General features: G+C 35.9%; 1 protein-coding gene across 1 annotated transcript in view; it reads right to left on the bottom strand.

Annotated features, from left to right (window-relative positions):
- Window positions 1–13,971, bottom strand: part of MDN1 (MDN1, midasin homolog (yeast)) — a 177,239-nt gene that overhangs the window by 97,657 nt on the left and 65,611 nt on the right. The window contains exons 37-47 of the mRNA XM_006881247.1: window positions 12,971–13,093; window positions 12,602–12,799; window positions 11,036–11,143; window positions 10,487–10,675; window positions 7,787–7,876; window positions 7,417–7,680; window positions 7,022–7,283; window positions 5,330–5,489; window positions 4,439–4,555; window positions 2,259–2,467; window positions 161–309 (exon numbers count right to left, since the gene is read on the bottom strand). Coding sequence (XP_006881309.1) covers window positions 161–309; window positions 2,259–2,467; window positions 4,439–4,555; window positions 5,330–5,489; window positions 7,022–7,283; window positions 7,417–7,680; window positions 7,787–7,876; window positions 10,487–10,675; window positions 11,036–11,143; window positions 12,602–12,799; window positions 12,971–13,093 — 1,869 coding nt within the window. The remainder of the gene's footprint in view (window positions 1–160; window positions 310–2,258; window positions 2,468–4,438; window positions 4,556–5,329; window positions 5,490–7,021; window positions 7,284–7,416; window positions 7,681–7,786; window positions 7,877–10,486; window positions 10,676–11,035; window positions 11,144–12,601; window positions 12,800–12,970; window positions 13,094–13,971) is intronic.

The raw sequence follows: 13,971 nt of genomic DNA, 5'->3' as shown, positions 1-13,971 counted from the left end.
TTTTCAAGAAAATAAATCCCCAGATACCAGAACTCATATAAGCACACTGTAATAGTTAATTTTCTTAGACCATTAAAGCCGCTGTCCAGAAAAAGTGTTTTCTTCTAGTGAATAAGTTAATTTATCACTACTTAAATAGCTGCTGCAAACTTCACAGTACCTTCCGATTTGCTGGTGAATGCTGCGAACAGACATATACTTCCCAACATGCCTCGGAAAAGGCTCTATCCAAACTCAAGCCTCGTTGTAGATACTGAACAATAAGTATGGCTGTCTGAATCAGAGTGGACACAGATGATGTTTGAGAACCTATAAGACAAAAAAAAATTACACTACTGAAACTCTTGCCTTGAGATAATCTTTACACCTTAGACCAAAAAAACGGCTTCCAAAGCCTTCCCAAAGTCAAACAGTTTACCTCAGTCTAGCTTAATATTGTTTAATCTAGCTTACTTATTTTGCAAAAAGTATCTGCCCTGAGTTTTATGTTCTGTTAAGAACTATCTATATGAGATCAAGCTGACAACTCAAGAGATGAGATGGGAACCGTAGAGGGCAGTGAGTTTATATTAAAGAAGGAGAAAAAAAAACACTCAGAAAAAGATGATGAATGGTTGCATAACTTGAAGTATACAATCAAATATCACTGAATTGTGCACGCAGAAATTTGTGTATGCTTTGCTGTGTATATCCTTGAGTGAAATGAATTTTTAAAGAAACTATCTATGAACAATTAAATTGGGCAAAATAATAACATGGATAAATTTTACCTTCAGATCAAATGTTTTCTTCAACCCCACCCAAACTGTGGTTTTAGAACATCTATGCTTTACAAACTTGCTCTTTCTTATATTTCCCAACATTTGACAATCACACTTTTCTGTTTTAAACAATTCAAAGCTGTTTCTTTATTTCACTTTCCCAAGGTTCAATGACAGCCCTGAATCATGAAAATTAGGAATAAACCTTATAATCCTCATTGTGGGATCCCTCTGACACAGACAGGAAAATTAATTGAGGAGCTTATTTTTTAAGTCTCTCTCAAATTTGGTTAGCACAGTGAGATGTCTTTTAAAAAAAACTTAATAAGAGTGATTTCTAAATAAATGGATTTTAGATGGATCTGAGCATGCATTTTGGTGGATTTTTTTTTTGCTGTCCTCTCCCTCCTTTTCATCTTGATTGCTTCTGTGTGCAAACCTTTCCACAGCATTTTATATTAGTGGTCCTATACTATAACTATCCTTTTGTGTCACGTGGCATGAATTGTTTTTGTTTCATCCAGGCTATGCAGTATTTCAAAAATTCTTAATCTTCTTTTAGTGACTCATAATGCTCTCATATGTAAATGGACCAGTTTCTTTAGCCACCTGTCTGCTTATGAGCACGTGGGTAGGTTCCAATTCTTCAATATTGTAAATAATGCTGTAATAGATATTAATGTAGACGTGCAAGTTTGTGTTGCATTTCTTATTTCTTTGAAATATATATTTAGTAGTGAGATTGCTAAATCAAATGCTATTTCTATTCCCAACTTTCTAATAAGGAAATGTCAAACTGCTTTCCATAGATGCTATACCATTTTGTCTCTCCCACTTGAATACGAGAGTTCCAATCTCTCCACATCCCTGCTAGTATTTGTTATTTAATGCCTTATTAAGCATCACTATTTTTATTAGAGTAAGATATCTCATTTGTACTTCTCTGATAGTTAATGATCTTGAGAATTTCTTGATGTGTTTGTTGAATATCTGAACGTATCTAAGCATGTCCTCTGCACTTTCTATATATGGATTGTCTTTTTCATGTTGAGGTGCTAGATGGAATTTTCTACAAATTTTAGACTTGAGTCTCTTATCAGATATCTCATTGCCAAATATTTTCTCCCCAATTTGTAGATTTTCATTTTATTCTTTTGGAGAAGTTTTTCCTCTCTCTCTCTCACACACACACGGATTTAATTTTTAGGAGGCCCTACTCTAGCTTACCCTTTGTTGATGTGCAGTTTCCATTATATTTGATAGTCTATGTATGCTATTTATGAAGAGTTTCTTTCAAACACTGAACTCCCACGCTTCACTCAGACCCGTTAAATCCAATCAATAGGAGGAAAAGTAGCTAGACATCTATATTTTCAACATGCTTTCCCAGAAAAATATTCTCTGAACACTACATATAAGAACTCCTGAACCAGTAGTCAAACTGAGTAACATCAACTGCTACAGGACTAAGACCACAAAAAAAGTCAAGATGCTCACCTACAACAGTTCTTCGGGTCTCCATGTGTAGAGCCAAGAGGGTGTCACACACACTATCCCCCACCAACCCAAGGCTGTGCAGCAGAACTTTCAGATCTAGGTCGTCTGGACTATTTCCATCCCATTCTCCTGAAATGTAGATCTCGAGCCCACGATTTCTCATCGCTCGGGATATTTCTCCATGAACAGGATCCATTGACAGAAAAAGCCTAGTAGCATAGCAAAGAAAAAAAATAATTTAAATCCAGTAAAGAAATGGTACTGAGGAACAATGAGTGAAGATAAATCTTATGTGGCTTAATTTCAGGTGCTTTATTAAAGAGACATCACGAACTAAAAGTTGGCTACCGTATCTGTGTTCTACAGTCTATTTACAAAGTACACTGGTATAGCAAATTCTCTAAACCTATTTTCTTAGACTTAGATGTATTATTTATTAAATGTGCTTCTAGTGCTATTATTCCCTCAAATAATATAATTGTTATTCATAATTTTAACTCAACTATGGAGAGCAAAAAGAGGTCTGACTATTAAGCAACTACTTCATATACTCATTTCTACCCTGTTACCTGACATCTCATACTAAATCCAAAGCAGAAGTGCTGACTCTCCACTGACAGTAATTTCTTCTCTGTCGGTCTTTTCTTACTGAATGGCACCTGCATTCACTCAAGCCAAAAATCCAGGTGTTACCATTTTTCCCATTCAATAACATTCCTGCCAAGTCCCACTTCTCTGACTAAATTATCTCATTCACAATCACGTGTGAGCTGACTAGTCACTTGGATTTAGCTAACAATCAGCTGTGGGCTGGAAGCCTCATGTTTAATTAGAACCTGGTGGGCAGGCTTTAGTATTTAAAAGTCATTAGGGCCCTAATGAATTGTGTTTGGGAAGAACATTATTCTACCTGGTATAGCCCTGGTCTTTCAGTTTGCTATACTGAAATAACCTGGGGTTGCCGCGATACTGAACACTGTGTCAAATGCCATAATGTTTATTCATCATGGACAGTGTTTGGTAGAGCTCCCAGACTAAGACAGGCTTGGAAGCAGGACTGGCATCCACTTCCTAAACAACATACCTCTGGAAACTCTATGAACATTAGAGAAATGAAGATGTAATAGAAAAGGACTCAGATCTTTTGTTCATAAGGTCGCTATGAGTCATACTCGACTCGATGACATTTAACAATTAACAAGCAACATGTCCAAAGCATGTGAGATGAAGCTTCATTATCCTTGCCTTTTAAGGATCACTCTGGCTGTACCTCTCCAAGACATATCTGTTTTTTCTTTTGGAAGTCCATGGAATATTTAATACTCTTCTCCAACACCACCGTTTAAAGGCATCAACTAAACAATTTGGTCATCTTTATTCACTATCCAACTCTCCAGAGCAGCACAACAAGTGATGGAAAAGACCATGGCCTGAATTATGCATACCTTAGTCCTAAAACTGACATCATTGCTCCTTAATAATTTGGAAAGATCCCTGACTACAGACTTTCCCAGTGCAATACATCTGATCTCCTGACTACTGGTACCAAGTGTATTCATTGTGGATCCATTTTCTATCTATCATGAAGTTGCCTATTGGTCCAGTGGTGAGAATTTTTGTTTTCTTGATACTGAGATGTAATCCATATTGATCTTCTAAAGAAAGTCAAGTTCCTCATACTTTCAGCAAGCAAGGCTGTGTCATGTGCATAGAGAATGCTACTGATGAGTCTTCCTCTAATCCTGATGCCATTTTTCTCCTCATAGAGTCTAGGTGCTTGAGTAATTTGCTCAGCATACATTTTTCTTCTCATTTTTATTCCAAGGCACAGGTCTCTCAGCATGCATATTGAATAGGTATAAGGAAAGGAAAAAACCTGGATACAAACCTTCTTCATTTTAAACAATGCATTTATCCCCTTGTTCTGTTTACACAACAGTCTCTTGGTCTAAGTATAGGTTTCACATGAGCACAATTAAGTGTTCTAAGATTCCTCTTCTTAATATTAGCCATAATTTGTTATGATCCACACAGTTAAATGCTTTTGCAAATCTTGAATAAATTAACTAAATCAATGAATGGCTGAGCATGATTATGACACGGTATAAGAAGAAGGTCCTTTTGAATACTCACCCACGGAAGCTGTCAGATTCTCAGAAGACATTTAAAAGTATAAATACCTGAAATTGGGATTTGGTGTTATAGTTGGAGTGGTTCCATCCACCATTCCCCTCTCACTCATTGTGAGGACACCTCCAGGTTCAAGTAAAGCATTCAAGCGATCCAGCACTGATGGGCTACAAGAGTAAGTGGTGTTGGTTTAAAAAAAATAAATATGAGTAAGTGCAAATGTGAACAGGTTGGCCTATTATATTGAACATACTCTAGCAGTCATTTCCTTTCAAATCACTCACACATGGAATTGGGATCCCTTTTCTGGTATAGGTTCTTCCTTTATTCATTTTAAACCTCCCAAAACACATCACCTGAGTTTCATACTCAGTCACCTCAGTTTCATATTCAGTAAATACGTAAAATATTTGTTAAACACTAAAATGAAAGATACTTGGACTTATTTCCTTCTCTTATATCCAAATCTCATTACAACTACAGGTAATTGGATTTTGATCTGAAACATTCAGAAGAAAACGGCAAGAGTCCTTATCTGACATGGAATAGTTCCATGCTAAGCTCGCAGGCTGTGTGCCCTTTACTTTCTTTAGGATGAATGGTGGTATGTGCCACCATTGGTACACACTTACTAAATGCCTGCCAGCCATGTGTCAGAGAATCCTTTTTCACATAATCTCCAGTAAAAAATGACCCTTAATAAATGCGAGATTACGAAAGTAAGAGATTAACATTAAAAAGACCCTAATTCAAAGGCTCTTTTTTGAAAAATAATACCATTTTGCCAACATTCACTTCAGCATTGGAAGAAACTGCAGAATGTAGCTCCCAATGTTTCCAGTTAAGAAAAGCAGTGAGTTAAAAATACTATGAATTTCTACATTGACGAGCATGACTCAAAATCTGTCTAACCTACTCATGAGTGCCTATAAGATTCTTACTTGCAGAAGTTAACATTGTCCATCAGAAGCCAGTCTCCGGACTTGAGGGCTCGAACCAACATGCTGTCGATCCATTCAAATGTTCCATGGCTATGGCCACTGGCTGACTGCATAAGCTTTAATCCAAAGTTTCGGAACTCTTCCACAAGTTTAGCAAAATCTGAAATGTTGTAAGCAAGAATCACCACTCACTGCACTTAATTTCAAACCAAGTCAATACAAAAAAAGGAGTTTATTAAGGAACATTACAAATTTTTGGCAAAGTTTTGTTTTAAAGTTTCATATAGAGGAAATAAGAGAGTTTTATTTTTGTTTAAACATTCTATTATTAGGTTTCAGGGCAGAAAATAATTCATAATAGATTACAGAATTAATAGCCTGTTACTTACAGCTCACATTTAGGGGATGGAAAAGGTAAATTAAGTTTCCCACATTTCAGTTTCTCAGATGGAGGAGGATGTACCTACTTCTAGACTTGTAATATATAAATGCATAATGTGAAATCAATGCTGTTAAACTGGATTTCTGCTCATATAGCTGTTACTTGGAAATTTTACAAATGCTTTTTTCCCTTGGAAATAAGTTTTATGACAGTTTTTCATGTCATAAAGTAATACTGTTTCTCATAGGTATGACGGAATAGTGAGGATCAGATTTAATGGCCCACTATTAGCAATTAGAAAGCAGGGCAAATAATAGGAAAAAAATGCTTTCAGATCCTGAGCAACAGGGTGTAGTTCCCGAAGGAAAAGAAACCTGGAAGGTTAAGCCATATTATGGTACTGGCTAAGGGTGTCTAAGGATAATGATTTTCCTCTACTCTGGAGGCCGCTCTTAGACCGAGAGCTGGGAATAAGAATCTAAGAATACGCTACAACTCTCACTGAGTTGAGGAAACAGACTGCAGTCCAGTGAGGTTGAGACAGCTAATATGAGGAACCAGCAACTGAACAAAGAACTCTTTAAATTCTGGATAAGGGTCCCTGGAGACTTTGGTCAAAACAGTAATCTGCAGTATGCACATAATAGGTGAAGTTCAGAAACTAGAACCCCACTGCCATCATACGAATTCCCACTTCTAGTGACCATGCAGAATTCCCCCATAGGCTTCTACAGTTGTAAATCTGGAACACATAAGCTGAGCAATTTCTAGAGCCCCCTTGGGTTTTTATCACCAGAGTGTAAAGAACAAACTGGTAGTTAGCATGACAGAATGAACCTGTGGGCATTTTTTAACTGTAAAACTTCACTACCCTGCATCCCCAGAGCATGATCCTTCTTAGCCAGCAATGTTATACTGCATATGTTAACTGCTTGCGATACATAATTACTTACAACTTCCAATTACTATACAAATAAACAGCTTCATGATCAGTTTAGACTCCTACAATCTAAAATGTTCTCAATCCCTCAAAATATTTGTAAAAGTCGATTAAAAACTAAGTTTTATACACAAATGACACAAAATGAACCATCAAATTTAAGGCACAATTTTATTCCTGTTTTAACTCTTTAGGCTCGCCAATTCTGAATAGTTTACTGCCACTTCTCTACATTTTAACCCAAAGATTTCTAAATTTTAATTATTAATCATTAAATTCTTTTTCAAAGCTAGAGGCATTTAATTTATAAATATGATTCTTACAAATTAACATTGTCTGCTGTCTGCTATGCAAAATCTAATACACATACCTGCCTTGGAGTATGAGTTGATTTTATTGTTAAGTCGCTGCATCAGTAATAATACTGCTTCCAGCTTATTTACAATCTCCATCGTGATACCTTTACCACCTTCTCCAAGACATTTGGGCTTATATGTCAGAAGGAAGTGACTCCAGGCTCGTAGCACGACTTCTGCATCATCAGCACTAATAAGGAGGCTATCCCTTAACAATGTCCTTATGGTGCCTTCCACCTTCTCGAGAAGTTGCCTCCAAGGACGTATAAGATCAACCTGCAATTTCCAGAGTGCATGAATTCATCAGTCTTTGGTCAGAGTCAAAGAAATCACCACCAATACAAAAGAATCCCCAACAGACCAACGGGGTTTATAATATTTTTCCTGATAAATTAAAAGTAGACTTTACCTGCTCAAATCCACCCAAAAGCTCAGTAGTGTCCATTGCACTGTTCATAGGCATTATCTTTAAGGTGTGACCAGTAAGGTGTGCCAGAAGCTGCACTAGACTGGTCTTGCCCACAGAAGCTGGACCCACAAGGATGACCATCCAACTCATCTGAACACACTTCATGATCGACTCCAGGGACTGTAATGACTGGTGCAGGAGTGACAGGGGTCGGTGGCATGGGTGAGGAGCATAGTTGCCACGGCTAAGAACTGAGTAGCCCAGCTGAAAAGACATGTCAATGAGAGTTCACAAGTGTGTCTGGTAGTAAGAGAGGAAGAGGCCATAAAATATCTTTAAAGAATATGTATGACTCTATTCATCTCCTTACCTGCACATCATAGGGAGTGATGTGAAACAGTCTGGTTCCCATATATGGCCTGGAATCTGAGCCAAATATATCCTTGAATACAGCAATGACCTAAAGGAATATGATTACTAATCAAAACGTAAATCATTCCATCAAATTCTTAGTAAAAATTCTCATAGTGAATACTTCTAGGAAATATACATACTGTGACTCACAATATTCTCTAGCTAAAAATGCCTTTTTTCTTTTGAAATTTCTATTATAAAAAAGTAGGCTACATTTATTTAATTCTTCAGAATGAAAGAAAATTCAGGTCAAGAACTGTGTATTTCACACATTTCTAAACTATTTGAGACTCAAGTGAGAATATGTTAACCACAGGCTAAATGAAGACATGGACACTAAGGCAAATGGAGGGATGAAAAAAATCTAGAGATGAAAACTGCTGGCATCATTTATCATTTAAAAAGAAGTAATATGAAGCACAATGAGAGTTTATAAATTTAATATATTAATTTTGATCCTTAAATGCTCTGCAAAAAAGTTAACATTTCTTTTTTATATGGTTAGCCTCATTCATAAATTTTAAATTTGCACATGATAGAAATGTCATTTTTAATCTAAACAATTCTACCATCCAAAACACCATTATATCCTCCCTAATATTTATATGGAGATAAAAACCAAAGTTAGCTCTCTAACTCTAGCCAATTATTCATATATAGTTGTCCCTCTTAATAGTGGGAATACTGTTAGAAAACCTCCTATTAACCCTATTTCCTATTTGAATTTCCCTAGAGTCTAGGAGGTGACAAAAAGCAGGGATATGGGGTGGTAGAGAAAGAACAAAATTCATTTCCTGTGGCAGTAGGAAAAAGTAGCGCCACCCAAAACAAATTTACACAGACTTTCAAAACTGTGGTCTAAAAAATACCAGTTATATTACCATTAATATTTCCATTAATATAAACTGTACTAAAATCAGGATGAAAATTTTTAAAAAGGTAAAATTATAATCAATGCCAAACAATGACTATGAGACTAAAACCAGATCGGAGGAATATGCATTCAGTATTTACCTCTGGGTCCAGAACATATGTTCTTCTTTAAGGGCACATTCTATTCTTCCCATTATCTACTTTTTTTTCTTTCTTTCTTTTCCTTTCTCACTGCTGTTGAGTCAGAGCTAACTAAGAACTGATCCTCCAGCTGTAACTGACCATTCTGTGGCTATAAATAGCATGTGAGGAAAGTGTTCATCTTAATCCTTCAGTGCAGGTGGTGGATTCAAACCAGCAGAGATGTGTAGCCTTTGGGTTATGAGCATAACTTCCTACAAACAAGGCCACCAGGAGCAACTACAGTGATAAAACTTGAAGTAATTTCATAATCTAGTCAGGTTTATTTCGTATTATAAACTCAGATTCACTTCATCCAAAACTTTGTAACTCTTATAGTCTTTCTATTTCCATTATTTGAAATGTTCCCTTTATGACAATTTTTTCCTGAGTAAAAACTTAGTACATAAATTATAGTAACTCTGAATTGGGGAAGTAATTCTATAGGAATCAATATCCTGATTAACATTAATTTCCTAACAAATGGCCACTATCTAACCACAATTAATATTAATAATTAACAAATTAAAGTACTAGGTGACAGCATTTAAATCACATCTCAACAAAATGTTAAAACATGCATGCTTTTCTCCTATTATAGAGACTGAAGGTCACTTGTAGGTAATAACTGATAAATATGATTAAATATGGTTAGGCTCTTATCAAACATAAAACAAATTCCAGGCTGAATGTAGCAGAATGCAAAGTATATGAAAATCATTCATGCAACTGGCTAACCACATTATCTCACTTGAACTAGGAGGATTCTACTTCTAATGAGCAAATTCCTATTTTAAGAAATTAGTTTTTAAATGGCTGTAGTGCAATAAAAGGAACACTAAACAAAATGAAGAAGGTCCTTGGTCAGAAGGCTGGTTCTGGCACCTATGATTTGTGAGTTCCCAGGATTGTGACTTACTGTGATTTATACATGCAATTAAAAAGAAATCTTGACAGTTATATACAGCTCTAGTGCACATTTAGTCAGACAAAATTTTAAATACAACAAAGAAAATTGTGTGAATCAGTCTTGTTTTTTTAGGTATTAATGTATCATATTGCATTTATTAGTAAGGAATATTTTAATTTCCCATTATATTTTCTACAGAGTCTGTGGGTTCTACAGGAAGTTAATTATTCCACTAGCTGAAAGACAGAACTTTCAACCCCCACACAGAGGCACCATGAAAAAGCAGAAAAACTGCTTCCAAAAGCTCAATGAGTCTTGAAAACCCTGTGGAGGTTTTCTGAATCTACACAGGGCTGTCATGAGACATTGACTGAATGGCAACTATTAACAACATACTTCTGTTGTATATTGTAATTTGGCATTTGCTTAAAAACATAACTTCCCTTCTCACCTTTTTTCAATCAAGCAGTATCATCTGTCCATCTCCTCCTATTTTCTACCTCTGACCATGGAAAAATCTAAGAGTTTGTGGCTCCACAGTAGAAAAATGTGTAAATTTTTCCTACAAAATTTTCAGCTTTAGGAAAACAATGGAGGGTCAGCTCTGAGTGGGCCCACACTCAATGACAATGAGTGAGTATGTGAGTGAGTGGTGAATGATGGAAACAGCACAAAGCAGAGGGTGAAACTCACCTTTTCTTTGTCTCCCTTGGTTCTCATTCTTTCCCCATAGACCAAAAACACATGTTGAGCAGGATCATAACACCCAGGGGACTGGTCAACCAGCATCAACTGGCACCATCGGAAAAGGTCCCTGAGGTTGAATTCCCAAGGTCCTCCTTTTTGTCCCCATTTCTTCTCAACAGTCACTTCATGATCAATCTAGAAAGAAAGTACTCTAATTGGGAAATCTTTCTCACTGCCAAGCCCTGCGTTTACAATCTATATACTACAAATGCAAATGTAATCTGAAACAGAATTTAACAGGCTTAAAGATTTAGATGCTGCACTCTCTTAAACTAGATTTCTAAATGTCAAGAATTCCTTGTAAGCATTAAATTAGAATATACAATACAGTACTGATTACTGAAACCTCCAAGTAAGAAGCTTGCCATATATTAAAACTGTGTTGATTTATCTTAAGTCAGAGAGATAAATAATTTGAGACTACTCTTTTTAAAATAATGCTGGCATAAATATAGTCAGGAAAATAAAGAGGAATTAATACAAGTAAGGACTCACTTGGTTATTGAAAGCAACCATTTTCTTAACAATATTTTTATCAATGGCTGGAAATAAGGTACTGGCGATAAATTCCATGTCAATGACTGTAAGTGGATCCACAAAGACCTATAAAATTTAGAGGAAAAGAAATGAAGAATTTCCATTTTTGTTCCCTCTTAATCAAATATCAAAAAATAACCATGACATTTCATATGAGATTTTTATTTCGCACTCAAGTAGTAATAATCCAGCAAAATATGTATTTTGTTCCACAATAGAAATTTCTTTTCTTAGGGAGCTCTGGTGGCCTAGTGGCAAGAAGCTGCACTGCAGTTCCAGAGGTGTCTGGTTCAAATCCACCAAATATTTTAAAGATAATTTTATCGTGAAACTTTTCAAAAATTGAAAAGCTGAGCATATGTTAGCGTGAACACTGTGTTCACTTTATACAGTATATAGGAAATTTCAAAAGATTATGTTATTTTAAAGTTATGCATATCTTTTTTTATTATTAACTTCCATTTTGGTTTGGTGGGGGTTTTTTCCCCCTTAAAAAAAGACCCTGCATACTCTTAATTATCAAACGATAGAGAAATTAAAGAGCTAAGAGTGACTACTAAAATTCAGTATTGTCCAGATATTTTTATAAAAATTAATGACCAATGATTAAAAGAACCAACAAAAATATTTCAAAATCTAAATAATTCACAAAATAAATTATCACCTTCCTCTCCCTGCAAGAGTTAGGGGATATTATTTTTTTTTAATTATTATTTGTGTGTGTGTGTACCGTCAAATCAGATCTGACAGGTACAGGAGGAGATTATTACTCCTTTTCCAGCAGAGCATCTGGTGGGGAATAATTTTTTTTTTAATATTTTTTTTTAAAAAAGAAAAACTGTTAAAGACAAAGTACAAAACATGCACATAGAAATACTCTTCTAGGTGAACTCACTCTGGTGGCCTAGTGGCAAGAAGGTGTACTGCAATTCCAGAGGTGCACAGTTCAAATCCACCAGATGCTCTGCTGGAGAAGGAGGAACAATCTCCTCCTGTACCAGTCAGATATGATTTGACGGTATACACACACACACAAATAAAATGAAAGGGGGAAAAAAAAGAAATACTCCTCTAAAATAAAGGCTGAGAGGGGAAAATACCACAATTTATTAATAATTTCTTTTAGTACTGGAAATACAGATTTTTTTTTAAATTTCTTTATTGAGTTTTCTGTTCTCACTCTTTAGAACTCAAACGCTTTGTTTTTTTAATGTTTGGGACTTTTTTTACGTTCTGAGAGACGACATAGCTCTATTAAAGTTCATACATTGGTGTACATCACTGAGTGCAATAATAACAGAATTCTGTAAGGGGAAGATTTCACTTTCTTTCAGCTGACAAAATAACATTTTAAGCCAGTGACTGAAGTCAGGAAAGAAGTTCCATAAAGAATTACCACACAAAGACATGAAACCAAAAAGAAGAACATAAAACTGATCCATAAAATGACTCCCTCATCGGAACAAGCAGTCTAATGTGCTCTCAAACAGCATCTTTCATCTGAATGGAAACAGCAAATCTTACCTGAGTGAATCTGTTAAGAAAAGACCTGGGCAAGCCCTTCCTTCCGCCTCCTTGTCTGAATGGATTCTGACACCCAAAAATCTTTGTCTTCTCATGCTGTACTTGAAAACTCATTCCTAATTCTGGAACAAAGATTTCCCCTCGATGGTCGAAACAAGCATTAAGCCCTTCCAAAACAGACTGTGAAGCCAGGTTAAGCTATAAGGAAATGAAAGTTAATGTGTTTTATTTTACTTGATACACAAAAGCAAAGGAATACTAAGAAAAAAAGTGTTAACTTCAGGAAAGAAGCTTAAAGTTAGTTAACATAGTTACAAAAAGAAGTAAAACTCCCTCATGTGATCATCACCGGCAAGATGGATCTCTTACCTCATCTAACACAATCCAATGGCCTGCCTTCAGAGCCGCCAATAGAGGGCCATCACGCCAGGAAAACTCGCCTCCCTTGCCACCTTCAACAGGAAGATCTGCTCCAAATAGGTCTGTGATGTCCTTTGAGTAGGGAAATAGGAAAGTCAACAAAACACACAAAAAAACTAACCAACCCAAAATTCTACATACAAATGATAAATACTTAGGTATTTATCTTGTTATACTTCCTTATTACACTAAAAAAAAAAGACAAATCAGTGCTGGACAACCATGGCTGCATTAAGGAATTAATTGGTGATATTTTTAAAACAACCAAAAACTAAAAGTAGTCAGGTCTCACTCCCATAGTCTCAGCTCTGTCTCATAACATGGCTATACTATATTTTCTTGAGATTTATCACTTCATTTCTACAAATTTTTTTAAAAGGAAAAAGCTCGAGTGAGATTATATGACAGTAAATAATGAGGTGGGTCATTTTTTTCCCCAAAAGAAAACATACTTCAAAATAATAAAATTACAGGTGTTTGTGATTTATGACCCTCAAGGTAGAATTAATTTGTAAGGCTATTATGATCTTTCCAGGAGCTCTGGTGGCCTAGAGGTAAGAAGCTGCACTGCAATCTTGAAGGCATGCGGTTCAAAGACACCAGCTGCTCCACAGGAGAAGGATGGGTAATATCCTTCTTTGTAATTAACTGCCTCTGAAAACAGCCAGAGGATCAGCTATTGATTGGTTCAGACTCTACAATACACAAAAACAACTATGATTTTTATAACTGTATACAGTATTTGGGGTACTGACAATCTAATAAGCATTTCTGATTAGCAAATTCTGTGTTATAGACAAAAACATTATTATCTATCCCTATACATATCTATCCCTAAGAGAAAGCCTGGAAGCAGGAGTGGCATCCACTTCCAAAATGGCTTGCCTCCGTAAACTCTATGTACAAACACTGCTCAGGCTGTTCGTTCATAGGGTCGCTATGAGTCATCT

This window comes from Elephantulus edwardii, unplaced genomic scaffold (assembly GCF_000299155.1).
Source record: "Elephantulus edwardii isolate Elephantulus edwardi_28Jun2011 unplaced genomic scaffold, EleEdw1.0 scaffold00013, whole genome shotgun sequence".
NCBI lineage: Eukaryota > Metazoa > Chordata > Mammalia > Macroscelidea > Macroscelididae > Elephantulus > Elephantulus edwardii.
Note: the sequence above shows the minus strand (reverse complement) of the source record. Positions and strands in the feature narration are given on the sequence as shown.